The sequence below is a fragment of the Eublepharis macularius genome, chromosome 9, assembly GCF_028583425.1.
Source record: "Eublepharis macularius isolate TG4126 chromosome 9, MPM_Emac_v1.0, whole genome shotgun sequence".
Lineage (NCBI taxonomy): Eukaryota > Metazoa > Chordata > Lepidosauria > Squamata > Eublepharidae > Eublepharis > Eublepharis macularius.
In genome coordinates, this window is record NC_072798.1 from 107,867,072 (window position 1) to 107,886,886 (window position 19,815).

The window sequence follows — 19,815 nt, forward strand, 5'->3', positions numbered from 1 at the left end:
CACGCTACCATTGCAGCCTACACAGTACAGTGCCAAAGTGGAAGCTCTCCTAGCTCTGCCTCTGCTTTCCAGTCTTTGAGCGATAAGGCGAACCGAGAGCTGGGTCCAGCCACCACCCGAGCACAAGGATGCATCCCCATGCTGTGTCTCTGCACATGGAACAGAGAAAAAGGAAATGCTGTCAGCTACCCAAAAGCCCTAGCAGAGCTCCAGGCTCAGATGGCGAGAAAGCCAGTATGTGGCACTGCTTAGGGCTAGAGAGTCTGATAAGGACTCCACTTGGCCATGAACGTCACCAGAGGTTTGGGGGTCAGTTATGTACTCTCAGGCAAGGATATAATGAAAGGAGGCAGTCTCATGTATGTACTCTCCTGAGCTATTTGAAAAAGCGGGCAGGGATTATGCGATAGACAGCTGGGCTCTCCATTCGCTGCTGCCCAAAAGCAAGCAACGACCTTCTCGGTGGTAGGTATGGTTCTCCAAATCCAACAGAAGTCCAAACGAATGTCAGAGCTTGAAATGCTGGGAACCCAGTTCAGAGGGGTGAAGGCCTGGGTTTTTTTTCCAGCATAGAAACTGGAAGGCTGGAGAAAAACATGGGGGGGGGGGGTAGTGCAAAATATTTTCCCATTCAACATACTTTAAAAAATAATATGGTTACATCCAATTCACACAGCTGAAAGGTTCGAGTGTCATGTCAGTGCTAGGAACACTGCTACTGAATCTGTTTGGATCACTGTGGAAGTGACGCTCCAGGGAGTTGAGGCTGGAAGAGTGTTTGGAAATGCTGAAGAATACTTTCTGATATCTGGTCCCAGCTGGGAGCCTCTGTGCTACGCAGCATCTTCCTGTTTCCGACTGGTCACAAATTCCTCTCTCTTCTGCATTAAATGCAACTGCTTGGAAATGTGTATAGGCACTTACACATGTGCATACACATACAATCAATTCATAAGTGGAGAATGAACATGTCCTTTATGTAATCCACCTTGATTCAGTGAGAAAGGCGGACTATAAATGACATACATAAAAATAAATGAATTAAAAAATTATACAAGGTCAGTTAATTTAAGAGCCTCTTGGGTTTTGTTACAAGGAAACTAAATCCACTCCCCCAAGAGAAAAGTCATTTCAAAATATCAGTTGCTCCCTGCCAAGAAATGGCTGTAGTGACAGACGACCTATACAAAGCCGGACCGCCACATCTCTTCCCCCATTTTTCAGAATCTGGAAGAGCTTTAATGGAAGACCAAACATGGAGCATCTATCCTTGTCTAACAGGACAAAAATCAAGCAGGTTTTTCTCCAGCCCTCTTCAGAGCTGCAAAAATTAAAGCCTTGTTCTTAGAAAAAAAGAATACAAAGCAAAAGAAAAAGGAAATGTTTTCACTACTAAACCAGGGCATTAGTGACTACTCTAGGCTCTGGCTTTAGGGTGTGGTAGGTGGCATGCAGCCGGCACAAAATTAGAACATGGAAAGAATGCATTTCGGAGCAGGCTTAAGGGGATGGGCTCAAGGGACGGCAGCGGGAAGATGCCAAGGAACAGTCTGGGTGACACAAGAGGAGGACAAGACACTGTGGTGCCAATGTCCTAAACGAATGCAACGTGGTCCATTTGCTTCAGCCACGGATACGTTTTGCTCCTGCCAAGTCTCTACTAACAATCTATGCGTTTTGCTTTGTTTTTATGAGATTTGCATCAGCGATACGTTTGCCAGCCTTAGGGTTTTGTTTTTTTAACCCATAGCCTTCAGCAGAGTTTTGCGTGTGTGGGTGTGTCTGTGGGGCGAGTCCTAACTGAGCTTTCTAGTGCCTCAGAACACAAAGGCGCGTACAGGAGCTGCTGGATCCAGGGAGCCTCCCCAGCCGCCTGGAAACGGCCCCCAGGACCGGGCGCTAAAGCCGAGCGCCTCAGGGCCACGCGGCGAGGGCCCTGCCCGGCCCCGGCCCCCATGCCCGGCCTCCCCAGCTCCACGCGCCCCGCCAGCCAAGGAAGGGGAAACTTTCCTCTCCCGCGGAGCAGAAGGCCCCGGCCTGGCCCCGAGAGACCCGCCACCCGGCTCCGAAGGCGGCGGACCAAGGGGGAGCGCGGGGGCGGGGGCGCCGAGGTCGCCAGGGGAACCGGAAAGGCCTTCCTCGCAGGGCGGGTCTGTCCGGGCGCCACGCGCGGGCCCCGCAGACGCGCAGCCCCCCCCCCCACGAAGCACTGGGGGAGGGGGGCGAGGGGGCGGGGAGCGCCGCGGGCGGCCGGGCGGGGGGGCTCCTCCTCGGGCGGGGCTGCAGCCCCCCGCCCCTCCCCCCCGAGGCGCCGCGCCCGGGAAGGGGCCCCGCCAGGCCAGGGGAGGCGCCCCCCCCTCATGCCAGGGCCACTGCCAGGGCGGGTCGGCCGAGGCGCGGGAGGGGCTCCGCGGCGCCCCGCAAGCCAAGCCCCCGAGCGGGGCGGGGGGCGCGAGTAACGGGCGCCCCCCCCCCAGGCCGGCAGAGGCCGCTTCGGAGACGGGGGGGAGGGGCGCTGCCGGCCAGGAGCGGCGCCCCGAAGGCCGCCCGGCCCCACCCGGTCCGCGGGCGAGAGACGGCCCGGGCGGCGGGGAAGCGAAGCCCAGGTCTGCCCCGGCCCTGGCCCCGCCCTCGGCCAGCCTCACGCCGGGCCGGAGAAGCGCGCGGCCAGGGAGCCTCTGCGCCCGCCCCCCTCCCGGTTCCCGCGCCCGCCCGGCGGGAGAAGCAGGCCAAGCCGCGTGCAGACGTGCCGGCCAGACGCGCGTCGCGGCCACTCACGGTGCTCAGCTGCGCCCCCATGGCTGCCCCGCTGCCGGAACAGGAAGTGGCCGCGCCCGCCCTCTCGCCCGCCAGCAGGTCCGGCCCCGCCCCTAGCTCCGCCCAGGGTCCTCATTGCCTCCGCGCCCCGTCCGTCACCGTGACTGGCAGGCGCGCGGCCCTGCCCAGCGCAGGAGGCCGGGCGGCCCCTGGCGGCGAGGTGCGGCAGTGCAGGGGGCAGGGGGGGGCGGTTCCGCGGTGAAATTGCGGCGTTGCGAAGGAGCGATGGAACGGCTGGAACGCGCGACAACCTTTCTTGCCGAGGAAGCGCTCCGGTTCCCCCAGAGGCTTCCCAGGCGCCGGCCGGTAGGAGCGCGCGAGGCTGTCGAGCAATGATACCAATCGATATACAAGAGAAGACCCTGAAAAACTGGCAAAAACAGATAAACAATTTTATTTGGAATGGTAAAAAAAAACACCCCAGAATAAGATTTAAGGTATTGCAAAGTGGAAAAAGAAGAGGCGGTCTGGTGGTACCAAATATTAAGATATATTACCAAGCAGCTGGCCTGGTTTGGACTACAGGTTGGATTAAAAATCCAAATGATAGATTTGGAATGTGTGTATTTACCTATGACATTGTTTATAGAAATGTCCTTGAAACTGACTGTACTAATCTCACATTCCGTAATCTGCCTTGAGTCTCAGTGAGAAAGGTGGATTATAAGTGAGATAAGTAAATTAATTAAATAAATAAATAAAAGCTAACAGCATATCATTACACCCAGCTTCAGACGCATACCCCACTACATATTTAGCAATATTTCAGGCAGCCGTTTTTAAATGGGGCTTTATGAGCTCAAACCCCTTCTCAAAAGAGGGACAGCTTTTCAGAAAAGGCTCCGGGGTATACCCCCTACCCCTGCCCAATATATAACAGGAGATCTGTGGTACCCAGAGGCAGCATATCTACGTTGGTTCTTGTAGTAATGCCTGTAAACATCTGGATTGCCTTAGCTTTTTGAGATGGCCATCTTTATGTGCTTCAATGACTAGGGCTTTCTGAGGACTAAAATGCAGCTTCACAATCACCTTGCTCAGGTGAAACGGCACCTTGTATGGGTCCATCTTAATTTCAATAGAGGCAGTGTCTATGTGGTATTTGTTCACAGGCCCATTAGCAGGCTTGTCATAAGTAATGTGGATATGCTCCTTGCTTTCTCCATGTACAGGGTTACACTGGGGCCGCGCCACATAGTAGCCTTCCACTATCTGATGCTCCACAGTGTCTCTAAATGTACAAGCAGTTGAACGTCCCCCCCCATAATATCTGCAGTAAAAGGTATTTTTAACGGTTGATTCGGGGCCATCCCTAATATATAGGCCGGCTTTGCGCTTGCAGAGATAGTATTGGGGTCTGGAGCATAAATCCTCTCCTTTTGAGACATGTCGTAGTGCGACACCGCACCTGGGGGTGTAGGGCGCTCTTCTCTAACAGAGTTCATAGCACCCACCAAGCTGGGCATGTCTCTGTAATATCCTTGTCTCAGAGGGAAGACCAATTTCTCCCCATCCTTTGCAATTTCAAATGTTGTATTTTGGGAGATGGTTCTCCAGCTGTGTGGGTAGTGTATGGCCACTATCGCCACCTCCCAAGCCCCTGCAAGGTCCCATGGTGGAGCTAGACAGATAGCGAAAGCGGCAGTAGTGTTCTGTGGAAAAATACCTACACACACATTGCTAGGAAGGGTAATGTAGAACCTGGTATCCACAATTTTTTCTATATCAGATTGCAAAGGCAAGAAGCAGGAACCCAGCTGTTACATTTATCAGGCCCCCCTAACCACTTTACTAGATGGTATTTTCTCTTCCCCTGGCCTTTTGGGGCTAAAACTTTTTCCAATTCTGTACACTCTGTCTCGTTTAGTCTTAACTTCCTGTAACTCTTCAGGATAAAATGACCCTCTATGACAGGGTCGCCAGCATAATCTTTGAGCTGATAAACAGGCCCCTCTCCCTTCTATGGATAACCTGTTCCACTGTGGATATTTCATCCATGGAGCTTTGTTGTACCTGCTTCTCCAGGTATATAATATGTTCCTTAAGAGCTCCTCCTGATCTGGCATCTCCACTGACACTCCCCCTGCCCCCCACTTAACACAGGTATGACCACACAAGTTCAAAACCAAAATGCTTTTATTGTAACAAAACTAACTCTTCTTCATCTCGTCACTTGCCTTAAGGCAGGAACAAAAAGCATAGTACACCAGAGAGGTTCACATCTACCTGACCACCGATGTGCAGATTCTCAAGAGCTTGAATAATGTTAGGGTTGCCAGCTCCAAGCTGGGAAATTCCTGGAGATCGGGGGTGTGGGGGGTGAAACCTGGAGAAAGAGGGGTTTGGGGAGGGAAAGGACCTTGGCATGGCATAATTCCATAGAGTCCACCCCCAAAAGTAGCCATTTTCTCCAGGTGAACTGATCTCTCTGGCCTGGAGACCATTTGTAATTCCGGGAGATCTCCAGCCACTACCAGGAGGCTGGCAGCCCTAAATAATGTCCTAATCAGGCTGGTCAAACCAAATTTAAAAAAGGGAAAGCATGATTCAGTGAAAAGGCCCCCTCAGATGCCACCCCCTGACTTCATTAGCCACTCCATTCACAAACACAAACATTGTTTTACCTCATTACCTGTATGTCTGGGGCGACTGGGCTTTCTACTTCCATAGATTCATGTAAAGCCTCTTCCTTCCTCTGGTCCTCTAGAGTGTCTGCATCCTCTAACTCCTCAACGGGGTCTGGTAAAGACGACAGAGAGGATTGGGTATTCCCAAATCCATTTCATCTGCAGGAGCGCCAGTGAACTCCTTCTGTATTCCATGCTGACCCCTCCACGTTTGTAGCATTGGATTTTCTATGTTTGCAGGGACATTTAGGCCCAGCCCCAGAGTCTTGGACTATTCATGTGTCTCAATCTCCTCATTGCGGATCCGGTAAGTACAACGCATAGGACGCAGCCCTTCAAAGTACATCTTAGCCACTGTTGGGGTCTTAAGGTCCAGGGGCCTCACAGGAGTGAGAGCCAGTGTGGTGCTGTAGTTAAGAGCAGAAGGACTCTAATCTGGAGAGCCGGGTTTGATTCCCCCCTCCTCCACTTGAAGCCAGCTGGGTGACCTTGGGTCAGTCACAGCTCTTCAAGAGCTCTCTCAGCCCCACCCACCTCACAGGGTGATTGTTGTCGAGGGGATAATAATAACATACTTTGTAAACTGCTCAGAGTGAGTGAAGTTGTGCTGAAGGGCCATATATAAATCAAATGTTAATATTATTATGTTCTCATCAAGAGCCTGGATGCCCTAACACAAAAGGGCTTCTTTCCTAAAATCTTCATCTCTGGATGTGTCTAAGATCATCCTATTTGTTGGGTGTGAATGGCCATGTTGATAGAGGGGTCACATAACTATACTACTACTACTACTACTACTACTACTACTACTACTACTACTACTACTACTACTACTAATTATATTTATATCCTGCCTTCCCCACAAGCAGGCTCAGAGCAGGTCACAATAGTAGATAAAATATACAGAGATAAAATCACAATCATTTAACACAGCCGTCTAATAAAACACCTGCTCACCGTATAAAAAACCATATAGCATCTGATGGAGGTGGAGGTGCAACTTAACCACACATGGCCGCTCATATATAGGGGGTAGATGGTCAAATACCCTCCCCTACAGACATAGGGGAGACCGGGAGAGAGGCTCATTTGATGGAATCCCTGATGGCCTCAACCATATGCCTGGCGGAACATCTCCGTCTTACGGGCCTGCCATTTGCAGTGGTGGTTGCCCTAATTCCGGGGTGGGGTGCCAGAGGCGGAAGTTCAGTGATATTGCAGTGGCATTGGAGAAAGGAGATCCGGTGATGTAGCAGGGATGTGGTTTACTCATGTCACTTCTGCTGATGTCACAGAGGTAGGAATAGCCTTTTCCTGTCACTTCTGATGACATATGCAAATCACCTCATTAATATGTGAGAGGTACCCTTCACTTCTGGCAATGTCATGGTGTGGGGGTGGCCTGCTCATATCACTTCCAGTGACATAGCAGCAAATATGAAAATGGCCTAACTTACATATGAGGCGTACCCCATGTCACTTCCGGTGATGCAGCAGTAGGGGGAGTGGCTTGTTCACATCACTTCCAGTGATGCAGCAGGGAGCATGGCCTACTCACACCACTACCTGTGGCATCACAGGGAGGTGTAGCCTGCTCACATCTTTAGTAACACCCAGTGATGTCACGGAGGCATGGCCTAATAGGCAAATTACCTCATTAATATGCAAGATGTACTGCACCATATCACAGGAGGCCTGTTGGATGATGTGGCAGTCTTGGCTGGAAGGAGATGCTCCACCACATATGAGGAAGCCGCACTAGATCCACATGGAAAGGTAATGGGCAGGGCTTTTTTTCAGCAGGAACGTGGGGGAAGGGAGTTCCGGAACTTCTTGAAAATGGTCACATGGCTGGTGGCCCCGCCCCCTGATCTCCGGACAGAGGGGAGTTGAGATTGCCCTCATGGGCAATCTCAACTCCCCTCTGTCTGGAGATCAGGGGGCGGGGCCACCAGCCATGTGACCATTTGCTCCGAGGGCAACCCACCGAGTTCCACCACTTCTTTCCCCAGAAAAAAAGCCCTGGTAATGGGGGGAGGTGAGAGGTGAGTAGGCCTGTCTCTGAGGTTCGACTTTGAAACATTTATGGAACTTCTAATGTCCAGAGCATTCAAAAATATGACTGTTTCCTTGCAAACTGAAATGGTATCTTATTCCACAGCATGGCTCTGCATTAACTGCTGTTAACTGGTTTCTTTCCTTGCTATCATTTCCATATATATTGACATGCATCCATTGTGCGTTCATGCTGCTTAACAGGGATTGTGAATGCAGCTTTGTTTTCTGTGTACAATCCTTGTTTATTTAAGGCTTTCATGGCAGTCGGGTCGATCCGTGAAGCTGTCGTTGCAGAGAATAGCAGAAAACACCAGATATCCCATTTGCACATTGCAATTCCATCCCCTTATTTGTTCTTTAGCAAACTTGGAAAAACAAGGGAAGAAGGTAGTTGTTAGTTGTGCATGAAAAAGGCATCTTTTATCTGCCTGCTATGCAAATAAAAAAAATTAGCAACTCCCATTTCACATTACAAGCCTTTCACCTTATTCCTGACCTTTCGTGACTTTTCATGGGAGCCTCTTCACAACTTATAGTGAACACACATACAATCCGTGTGTAGTATTCACTTGATTTTTCTTTAGCAATGCACTGAGTAATTTTCAGGTTACATTCAATGCAAGTACAGCTGAAGGTGTGATTGAAACTGGTTCCCAGTTTCATTTATGTAGTGAACACACACTGGCTATTTTTACAGATATAAGCATCCGTCCACTGTAACCTGTGAACAAGACTAAGGTGTGCCAAGAAAAAGTACATTCCCACTGGAAAAAAAGATTTCCTTTGGTCATCTTCACAGCTCAAAAATCCCATGGAGGGGGGGGGGGAATCTCTTAACCATGGCCCCAGGAATTTTGTCTCCTTCAACCCGCCCTCTCAGTGGCTCAAGTTGTGATTCACCAGCATTTCCATATTATTGCTTGGTAATCTGTTTACTTGTATTATCAAGCCAAGCAGTGTGAGAATTATGGAGGGAAATCTTAAGCCTTCCAAAAACAGGAGACAAATGGGCCTAAAAGACAGGAGGGCTAAGCTCCCCTAATGCCCCCCACTCCAATAACCTGATCGCTGCTCTCAAGCCGCAAGGAGAACTGAACGAGCCACTTCAGAGTCTGAAGACGTCCCTGTTGCATCCCTCACCCCGTTCTATTTTTGGCCAACGAGTTGGTCTAGAGTTCCACTCTGGAAGTATAGAAGCCTTTCCCAGTTTCTGTCCTGGGATCTCTTGAGAAAGTTGGGGGCTCAAAGCCAGGGGGCTGAATATACACAGTTCATGCTCTGTGTCTGCTATGTAGTTACAGCATCTCCTAGTGATATGCCAAGTTCATCACCATCATTTATAAACAGTGAGAGAATGAAAAGCCAGATCTTTGCTCCAAGGAGCTTGTACTCTAGCTTTGTGAGCAACACATATGTACATGTAGAGGACTAATATCCTAAAACGCTTTGCAGAGGGCAATAGGGCCGGGTGCATCGTTCTGAAAGCAAGGATCCTTTGCTTCAACGCACTTTCTCCTCCTGTGGTTATACATCACTGAAGGCTTTTCTCCTCCATTCATGATATGCTTTATCAAGGCTGCTGATAGGTTTCCTTTGCAACCCTCTCACACAGTTACAGAAACACAAAAGTAAGAAGGAAAAGAAAAGAGGAAAAAACTGTATTGGCCGTAGTGGGATTTATTTAATTGTTCCTTCTATTTCATCTTCTGGCCATGAGTTCCACAAGTTAATACAATGTGAGAAATTGCTTCCCACCCCCCCAGCATCTTGAAACGCCTGCCTCTCAGCTTGTGTTACCCAAATGGGAGGGGTCTCCTTGTGAGTTTGGGGGAATTAGTATACAAGGGGCTGCAGTGAGAGGGAGTAACTAGCAGAATCTCCACCAATGTATACTAGGATCCTTCCCTTAGAGAACTCTCTGAAAGAACCAGGCAGGTGTTCAACAGGAATGGTTTTATTAAAAAGGCAGTAAGGGCAAACACACAGGAAAACACACACAACATGCACACAGAACTAACTTAAGAACAGAGGAGGAGAGAGAGAGACTCAGGGTAGGGCAGTATCTACCAGTTTAGGAGACAGAGGATGTCCGGAGAGAGCAGCGGCTGAGCAACCCGTGCTTCATGGCAAGGAGAAGGAGGAGAAGGCTCAGACGGGTATCTGAAGGTGAGTGGATGAGTCCTAGAACACACACACACACACACTGAGCACAAGGCCGTGCAGTCCAGTTATACTGTGGACCATACACTGGGGCAGGATCGCATCTTCTGCCCAGAAACAATAGCTTAACAGGTCTGGAGGTGAGACAATAAAATGGGGAAAGCCTGACTGAATATACCTGGGAGGAACTATAGGTAAAAATAGTGATTGATGACATGCGATTTGTGGAAGGGAAGAGTTATCAGGTCCCTAACCAACTCTGATTGGGAAGGAGGAAAGGGGGAAGGAAGATAAGGCAGGAGCTCCTGGAAGACCACTCTTGTCTTTGCATCTTTGCACATCTCTGGGGCGTGGGGCTGCCGGCCAGTCCTGCCTCATGGCTCCCATTCCAGTAATTTCCCCTGCCAGGAGGATCAGGGACTGTTCTGCCTCGCCAGGCAACATGCCATGTGGTTGGAGCACATGAGGAGAAGGCGTTTATGATATGGCCGTATTCATAGACTACCCTTTCTGTGAGAGGGAGAATTGGATGGCTAAAATGTGACCCGTGAATTCTAGTTTATAGAGAAATAGAAATTCTGTCTCCATTTTCTCCAAATACATAACTTTATAAACTGCCATCATATCCTCTACTTAGAAAATGTATAGGTTTACCCTCGGAAGAGGCTCCCTTTGCATTCTGTATTAGGCATATAACGCCATTGGACTGTTGCAAGTGACTCCAAGGAAATGTGGAAGTTTTGTCTAACACACATCAAAATCCAGTACCCTTACAAATCAAAGAAAGGGCATAGTCCTTTAATAAATTGCTAAATATGGTGGGATCATCTTTGCTTCCCCAAAGGATCTGTCAGTTTCGCCTTCCTGAAGATGAATTAACAAACCCTCTGAGGAGCGATCTCTGCCGGCTCTGTGTAGAGAGGTGAAATTTTTAAACTAGCCTTCCTGGCTAACACTGCGTCCCCCTGCACTTGCGCGTCCCCAGGTAAGAGGTCTTGTGCAGAGAGAGACTTAGAGCCAAGCTACAAGTGACGCCTGACACAGGTTGGACACTTGTCAGCTTCCCTCAAGTTTTGATGGGAAATGTAGGCGTCCTGGTCTTACAGCTTAGCTCTCCATTTAATTGAAGTTTACAGAAACTGCCCCCCACCCCACCCAGCGGAGAGGAAGGGGGGCTCCTGGAAAGAGCCCGACGCCTGCACTCCCAACCACATGTTCTCCCTCCCATAAACTGCCGCTCTGTAAACTTAAATGGAGAGCCAAGCTGCCAGACCAGGACGCCTACATTTCCCATCAAAACTTGAGGGAAGCTGATAAGTGTCCAGCCTGTGTCAGGCGTCACTTGTAGCTTGGCTCTTAGAGGCTCTGGCTGAAGGAAGGCCCGGGAAACCCCTTGGTCAGCAGCACTGGAAGTTCCCGGGGGAACAAGGTGGGGATTCTTTCCTGTTTGGCGGCTCCTTCCAGGAAGTGCAGGCGGAAGAAGGAAGAGGAGCCCATCTACAGACCTGGATGGTTAGACAAATGAAAAAAGAGTTGACTGGTTGTATTAACCTCATACTGTGTAATCCGCCTTGAGTCTCAGTGAGAAAGGCGGACTATAAATGACGTAAATAATAAATAAAAATATGCTAAAACAGAATGCTTTTCTGACTCACTTTGGACTTGTGAATTCATTGGATTTGTATCACACCCTCTGTCCAGGGAGTTCTGCTGCGACATTATCCTCACAACAGCCCTGTGAGGGAGGCAGGCAGGCAGGCCGAGCACCAGAAGCTTCAGGCCATTCAGTGAGTGTCGAGTAGATCCGCGTTTCTCAATCTTTTGGGGATGGTGACCCGCAAGGCCCATTTTACTGGGTCTGGTGATCCTTCTGGGGCTGGCCCAAGGGACGGAGGCGGTGCGGGAGGGGCCGCCTGGTTGAAGAGGGGCAGGAAGGCAGCAGATGCCGGGGAACGGGCCGGGGCGGGGGGCCGCTGGGGCGCGGCTCGGCGCGATACATCCCCCACCGCAGCAGGAAAAGGGCCGGGGGGGGGTGCTGCTGCAGGGGGCTGGGCAGGAAGCGGCGCCGAGGCGGCCCTCCCGGCAAGGGGAGAAGCTGGCGAGGAAGAGGAGGCTGCAAAGGGCAGGCGCTGCCGTGCGACTCACTGTCGGGGGCTTCGCAGCAGCCCACTTCTGGGCCCTGACCCACAGGTTGGGTAACGTGTGTGTGTGTGTGTGTGTGTGTGAGACACGGAACACACCCGCCCCTTCCCACTGCGCGCTCAGCTTGCGAGCTGCCATAGAGCCCCACGGCCCAGCGGCCCCGCTGCTCTCCCTCGGGCGGGCCTTCGGGGAGCCCCCGCCGCCCCTTTGCAGTCGGCCTGCGAGAGAGCCGGAGCCCCCCTCCCCAGAGGCAGCCCCAGCCCAGGGCGGCGGGCGCGGGGCCAGCGGCCCACCCGGCGGGGCTGTTGTGCGCGGGGCCGGGCGGCGGCGGCGGCGAGCGCGGGCTGATGTCACTGGCGGCCCGGGCGGCGCCTGCGCTCTGCCTGCGGCTGCCCAGCCCGAGAGGCGCAGGTGGACGCGGGCGGCGGCGGCGGCGAGGACGATGCTGCGGCGGGGCTGCCTGCCGGCCTGGCTGTGCGGCTGGGCGCTGCTGTGCTGCCCGCGGGGGGCTCTGCCCGGCCCGCCGCCGCCTCCGTGCCGGGAGGTAAGGCGCGGGGCGGCCGGGGCATGCGAGGCGGGGGGCGGCGGGGGCCCTTCCGGCGGGCGCGGCACCCTCTCCGCCCGCAGCCTTCGGGGGCTTCGCCGAGCGGCGCGGCGCGCACCTGGCGGGCGGCGGGGCAGGGCAGGGCAGCAGCGGCTCCCCGGCCCCTGCTGCCCGCGGCTGCCCAGAACGTGTGAATGCGCGCAGGCCCTTGCGGGTCAGGCCGGGGGCACGGGGGGGGGGGATCTCGCGCGGGCGTTTGGCTGCCTTGCCGGGCGTGGCTGTGCCGCTCCCCCAGAGCGCTGCCGGCGAGGCCGGGATCGGCGGGGCAGCCGCAGGAGCCTGGCCGGCTTCGCGGTGGGGGTGGCGGGGCTGCCCGCGGGGCTGGCGCCGGAGCGCGCGTCGTCTCGTGGCTGCGCGAAGCCAAACGGCCCGGGCGGCTGCTCGCCAGCACGTGCCGCGCAGCCCCCAAATTAGGCGCGTGCCGGGGAGGACGGAGAGCCGCCGCGTGTCCCGGGAGTCCGGAGCCCTTCCGAGCCCGTGAAAGTGGCCGTGCCCCGGTGGCGGGCGAAGGACGCCCCTCCTGCCCCCTGCGGAAGGTCTGGGGCGCCTGCTGGATGTGTGTGTGTGTGTGTGTGTTTATATATATATATATATATATATATATATATATATATAATATAAACACACACTCTCTCTCTCTCTCTCTCTCGGGGGGCTTGTGCGAGCCCGAACTCGGAGCGCCGCATGAGAAACGCCTCCCGGGTCTCTGGAAAGGGCGGGGCGGGGCAAGGGGGCGGGGGTGTTCTCATTTAACCCCCCCCCCAAATCGGTGGCGGCTGATGCCCCCAAGACCCCTCCATAGCTGACGAGGCCTCGCCCCCCCCTGGCCCCTCCGCCCCACAAAGGGGGGGGGCCTGTGCCCGCCGCTCCCTTCCTGCGGCTCGGGGCCCTTCCCTCCGCGGTGGTCTTGGCGGCAGTGCGGAGCCTTTTAGCCTTTCCTTCCCGAGGAAACCTCCTTGGGTTTAAGAGGCAGGCTGAGGGCCTGTGCATTGGACGCCGCTTTTTTTGTGGCTATTGCAGATGCCACTTTGATTAATTCTGCTGAGTTTTTAAAATGTTTAATTGGTATTTTGATTGTGAGCTACTTGAAGACATTTTTAAAAAGCCGATTCATGAGGTTCAGTTGCCCTCTTTCTGAAAACTCGTTCCTGGGATCTGTCACTCTCCAAACTGACCAAGACTGGATGGACGCGTTCGATTATTGGCGGGTTCCACTGGCGTCTCTGCCCAGGGAGCTGAGTGGCCGGGGGGAGCCCTCCAGGCCTAGGCTTGCTCCTGCCGCTGGCCATTTCACTGTCAAAGGGAGAACAAAACACTAGGCTGATGTGTATTTTCTCCCTTGCAGTCATCTTGTTGTAGTGTTGTTGTTGTTTTCCCTGCTTCTGCCAAGCTCTGCTTTGTGTTCCTTAATAGCACCTTACTTGTTCAGGAGACGCAACAAAGCTATTTGTTTCCACCCTCAATCGAGTGAAACTTGAGGCTTTGTGGTCTGGTTTGCACGCCTGCTGAAGTTAGCTCTTTCAGAAATAAAAACAGTTTGGGAAAGGTTGAGATCTACTGTCATGGCCAGGGCATTACATTTTCAAGGGCTCTTGGCCCTGCAGGAGTTTGCTAAGGATGTAAACTTGAAGTAACGGTCACAAAAGATTACAGAATCTGGATACCTGAGGTTGACAGAGAAGCAGCAACCTCTGGAGAGCGTTAGGATTTTTCTTTGCCTTTCAGTGAAATTGCCCCGGGTTGACTGAGGCCCTTTTTCCAAAGGGGTGTGGATGAGGAGATTTGGAGTAAGGAAGAGACAAAGAATAGATAGGTGCAGAGGAGTTAGCCGTGTTAGTCTGTAGTAGCAAAATTAAAAAGTCCAGTAGCACCTTTAAGAATAGATAGGAATATAGATAGTTTGCTCTTGCAAGCACCTGTGGTGAATCAGTGGTCGCGGTGGAGAAATAATGGATGGAAAAGAGATTGATGGTTTTAGTGTGGCCCTGCTCTGACTCTTCCCACATAGCTCACTAGCCCCATAGTCCATTGCACTCATTTATCTTCTGCTAAGTTACGCCTGCCGCAAACAGAGAACCTTATCTTCCATTGCAGATATCCCTGGGGGTGGGGGACATAACCTAGGCCAGGATAGTCTGATTCCTTTATCTTTGGCCTGGCAACTCCCATCATAAACCTGAGGTCACTGGCCAATTTTCAAACGCCCAGCGTTCTCTTTTTTTGATGTTTTGCCTGCCGCAGGGGGATGGGCAGAAGTGTCTTTTTATTATTATACTAGCAACAAAGCCCATTGTAGGGAAAAATATAACAGACTCTAGAAAGGGGAGGGTGGGCAGACAGGCATTCCTTCCTGCTCCGTGCCTGATTCCGTCCGGGTGAAGGGGTAGGTGGGCATTGCCACCTGCTCCACTGGGTGATGGGAGGGCAGGCATTGCCTCCTGCTCTGCGCCTGATTCCAGCCGGGTGAATGTGAAGGATGGGCATTGCCTCCTGCTCCATGCTTGATCCTGTCTGGGTGAAGGCAGGGGCAGGCATTGCCACCTGCTCCGCTCCTGATCCCTGCTGGGTGAAGGCGGGGGGCAGGCATTGCCACCTGCTCCGCTCCTGTTCCCTGCTGAGTGAAGGCAGGGGGCAGGCATTGCCGCCTGCTCCGCTCCTAATCCCTGCTGGGTGAAGGCTGGGGGCAGGCATTGCCACCTGCTCCGCTCCTGATCCCTGCTGGGTGAAGGTGGGGGGCAGGCATTGCCACCTTCTCCGCTCCTGATCCCTGCTGGGTGAAGGCGGGGGGCAGGCATTGCCACCTGCTCCGCTCCTGATCCCAGGTGGGTGAAGGCAGGGGGCAGGAATTGCCACCTGCTCTGCTCCTGATCCCTGCTGGGTGAAGGCGGGGGGCAGGCATTGCCACCTGCTCCGCTCCTGATCCCAGGTGGGTGAAGGCAGGGGGCAGGAATTGCCACCTGCTCTGCTCCTGATCCCTGCTGGGTGAAGGCGGGGGGCAGGCATTGCCACCTGCTCCGCTCCTGATCCCTGCTGGGTGAAGGCGGGGGGCAGGCATTGCTACCTTCTCCGCTCCTGATCCCTGCTGAGTGAAGGCGGGGGCATTGCCACCTGCTCCGCTCCTGATCCCTGCTGGGTGAAGGCGGGGGCATTGCCACCTGCTCCGCTCCTGATCCCTGCTGGGTGAAGGCAGGGGCAGGCATTGCCACCTGCTCAGTGCCTGATTCTGGCCTGGGCTTCCCGCCACAGCACATTTTCTGGAGGGACCGGCTGCCTTGTCTGGCCTCCCCTCCACGGCAGCGCTCCCTGGAGGCACACCAGGGTAGGAGGTGACTTGTCAGGAATACATTTTGCCTTTTATATTGTAGGATTTTATTTTTGTTTATTTTTATTTTTAATTTCACTTCAGTTATACCCTGCTTTTCCCCCCAGTGGGGACCCAAAGCACCTTACGTCCTTCTCCTCCCCTCTGTCTTTTCCTCAGAACAGGTCCTGTAAGGTAGGTCAGGCTGAGAGTTTGTGCCTGGCCCCAGGTGACCTGGGAAGCTTCCGAGGCAGGGTGGGGAATTGAACCGGGGGGGGGGGCGAGGTCCTAATGCATCACTCTGGCCCCTACACCATACTGGCTGTCTAAGGAAGATTAAACAGGCACATATTTTTGAAGGCGATGTGTGTAGCTTGGGTTGACACAGATGTTGGTTGCTGCTCCTTTCCAGGGGAGAGTGAGCGTCCTGAAGTGATGTTGATTTTCATTTGGCTCAAGCGATGGCTTCGTTGTCCTTGGGTAGGATTCCAGTTTCAAGTGTCTTGAGGAGCTGGGGCCTAGGAGAGTCACTGCCAGGCAGAGTAGACCACGGTAGCCGTGACAGAGCCGTCTCTCGTCCAAATGGCACTCCAGGCATGGAGCATCAGGTCCGGATGAGACCCTTCTTTTCATATTTCCTTTCCCTGTAACTTAACAGCCCGCAAGCCGTACGTCAAGTATTTTATAGATAATTTATGACTCCATGGATAAATATGGCTAGATCACATGAGTATTTTCTTATCTTGCCTGACAGCAAGATCTTTAATTTCTGTTGTTCAGAAATATTCTGCAGACGGTCAGTCCAGGGAGTAATATGTTGGTTGCGAAATAACTTGTGATGGGGGCAGTTAAAAAGGATATGGGTGATTGAATCAACTTGATCTGTACGATGGATACAATGGTGCTCCTCGGGGGATTTTACTAAAATGGCCCTTCATCTCAGCGGAAAGTAATGCATTGCATCTGAGTAACAGGAAAGAATGCCAATATTTTGGAACTATGAGGTAGAAAAAATATTTAGCTGGTTAAAATAAATTGGGGAGCATTTCCAGTCAGCTCTGGATTTTAATGTAACCCAGTCTTTTTAAAATTATCGGTATCTTACACCTTGCAAGGATTTTTTTAGTGAAACCCTGTGAATCAAACTTGGGTTTAATGTGGAAGGCTTTGAGTCAATTGGGCTAACCCAAGTTTTGAACCGAGAATCAGCTATTACCAGTTGCAGTAGAGATGGTAAAGCGTTAGATTCATGGAGTGACAATCTGAATTTAAGGGCATGGTACCATGCTAATGTTGAAATTTGAGGGAGTCCGAGTTCAAGCTGCACCACAGCTGAAGGTACACTAGGAGGAAGGGAAAGAATCTTACTGGAGCTTATTGAGTGGGTCCAGCGGTCCATTGACCCAAATTGGGGTAGCGTAGAGCAGTTTGGGAAGAATGATCGCTTTATGTAGCATTAACAAGAGCAGGATAAGTTGACCTCCTTTGGTGTAAGAAATTTCGTAAGAATAGTTAATTTCATTTGGTTCTTCCGTATGACAGATTTTATGTGGGAGTTCTAGGACAAATTATAATTAAACATCACGCCGAGATATTTGAACTGTCTAACTTCAATGGTTTCTCCAAAATTTGCCAGGGATACTGCTTCAAGCGTCTTGACTTAGAGAATCTCAAGATCTTTGTTTTGGCAAAATTTATTGTAAACGGCTCTTGGGCACAGAAGGTACAAAAATCATTTACAAGTTTCTTCAGGCCAATTAGAGTTTGACTGAGAAGAACTAAGTCATTGGCATATAGAAGCATTGATAGTGGTTGATTTGTTAAAAAAGGTATGTGAGTATTATTTTGCAAATTTGGAGAGAAGTTATTTATGTACAAATTAAATAAGTGTGAAGCTAAAACACACCCCTGTCGTACGCCTTTTTTATTTTTATTAATCTTGGTGATGTGTTCGTATTGGGGATTTTCAGCTGTAGAACATCCCCAGTATATAAATTCTTAATCAGGGCCAATAGCCACTTTGGAATAGAGGTGAAGTTTAACTTTTCCCTTAACCGTGTGTGCAGTACCGAATCAAACACTGATCGGAGATCTACAAAGGCTGCATACAGTGTTGTATGCAATTGCAGCCTTTTTGAAAGCCAAACTGCTCTTGCCAAGTTATATTATGTTCCTCCATCCAGTCTTTTAACTTAATCACTAAGAAGGCTGCATATATTTTGTTCAATACAGGAAGTAAACTGATTGGCCTGTAATTGGAGGGATCCAATTTTGTCCTCTTCTTAGAAATAGGAGTAATTAATGCCAATTTCCAGTTTTCAGGAATTACTCCAGTTTGGTTAATTTTTGTGAATAAGGGGGCTAATAGTTCTGCCCATCATGGTGGATCTAACTTGAGGAGTTTAACCAGAAGGAAACCATGCCCAGGGGCCTTTCCAGTCCTCAGTTGTTTAATTATGGATAGAACTTCTCTTGGACTCACTGCAAGGCCACTCAGGTGGCTGAGTAATATCAGTATTGAAGGAAGAGGTGGGATCTCTGACAGTGTATTTAAAGTTATCTTCAAAGTAGTTTTCCCAAGTGGACAGTTAGATATCTGATGTTAAGTTGTTACACCTCTGAAAAGATCTAAGTTCTTGCCAAATGACTCCCTCATTTTATTCTTTAAATAGTTTGAACAGTCTGGAGTGACCTGCTTCGGTATGTTCCCTCTCTTTTCGCTTAATTAGGTTTTTATAACAATGTTTCAAAAGAAGGAAAAGCCTTCTTTCTAAAGTTCCATACTTCCTCCAAGCAGCATAAACATTGTTTAACTCCAGCTTACGTTTGCTACAGTCATGGTCGTACCGAACGTTTTTCACTGATGTTGTTTTTCCTGATAGGCTTGGCTAGAGCAGACGAAAAAAGACCAACCAGTTGATACAACTTTCCAACAGAGTTTACAATATTGTCAGATTGGATTATTGAAGTTTGTAGTGCATTGGCTTCTTTGAATCCCAATATTTTCTGGCAGTTTCTAGCCATTTGTGAATTCAATTTTTTACAGATCATAACAGTGGTGGATTTATTTCCTTTAATCCTGTGAGAGAGATCTGAGAAGAGAGAGGGCTGTAGTGGGAAATGGTCACTGGTAAATAAATGCCCAGTCGAGAGTTTCCTTACCAGATTTACATTATGTTTGGAGATCATGAAGTCATCTATTGTACTTGCCCCTTTATTTCAATGAAATGTATATACTATCCCTTCATGTCAACAAGGGGGTTCCATTTAAGATCCTGAAACCTAAATTAGCCACTAAATTTGATGTCTTGATCCTTGAGTGATTGATACCAGCATCCTTTGAGATCCCATGGATTGAGAGAGCTAGTAAATTAGGTGCTTTAACAGCCCATAACTCAGGTTTACAGGTGGTGACTCTACTACTGTAGCCAATCCTCGCATTAAAATCTCCGGCGAGAATAAATATTGCACCAGGATAGTTTAGTTGCAGATTGAGTATATAGTAGGTCCCACCGATCATCTGTTTCTCCTTGTGTGACTCAAGGGGGGAGATATACATTAATCAAAATTATCAGATTCTTGTTAACTTTTATCTGAATAGCAATAGCAATATTATTGGGAGCAGAAGAGATTGACTTCGGTTGGGTGAACTTCTGAGAAACATACGTGGCTATGCCGCCACTAGGCCACCCTTTCATTCTCTGAGCACTTACAGGATAGGAAACAAAACCTGTTAGAGAGATGTCTTCTAAAGCCCATGTTTCCTGGATCAACAAGCAGTCAGATTTCTGAAAGTAAGGCAAAATTTATGGCTCTTGAAGGGCTCGCTTAAGCCCAGCTGCATTCTAGCTCAACACTGGGCCAAATTCCAAAGGTTTCTACAACTGATTAGTTCTAAAAAATCATAATTCTCTCTTGCAACTGCAACATTAGAGAGTCTAGCTTTAGGGGTTACTGGAGCAGGCTGGATTTGTATGGGTGGAATCTCTTTTTGATTAAATTGGGTAGCTACCAACAGTTCTATGGGTTGAGTATGAATTGTCAATGGTACGTTAATGGTACTGTTATTCGATCTTCTAAAGATGAGTGGCTCAGTTTGCTATTCT

General features: G+C 50.7%; 2 protein-coding genes across 2 annotated transcripts in view; one reads left to right on the top strand and one right to left on the bottom strand.

Moving 5' to 3' along the window:
• The window catches only part of LOC129335470 (NADH-cytochrome b5 reductase 3-like), a 36,407-nt gene extending 33,567 nt beyond the window's left edge, over positions 1–2,840 (bottom strand). Inside the window, exon 1 of the mRNA XM_054988029.1 lies at positions 2,779–2,840. Coding sequence (XP_054844004.1) covers positions 2,779–2,799 — 21 coding nt within the window. The 5' untranslated portion in view covers positions 2,800–2,840. The remainder of the gene's footprint in view (positions 1–2,778) is intronic.
• A 9,426-nt stretch (positions 2,841–12,266) lies between these two features.
• Positions 12,267–19,815, top strand: part of ELAPOR2 (endosome-lysosome associated apoptosis and autophagy regulator family member 2) — a 121,269-nt gene continuing 113,720 nt past the window's right edge. The window contains exon 1 of the mRNA XM_054988728.1: positions 12,267–12,348. The gene's annotated coding sequence lies outside the window, so the exon portion shown is untranslated. The remainder of the gene's footprint in view (positions 12,349–19,815) is intronic.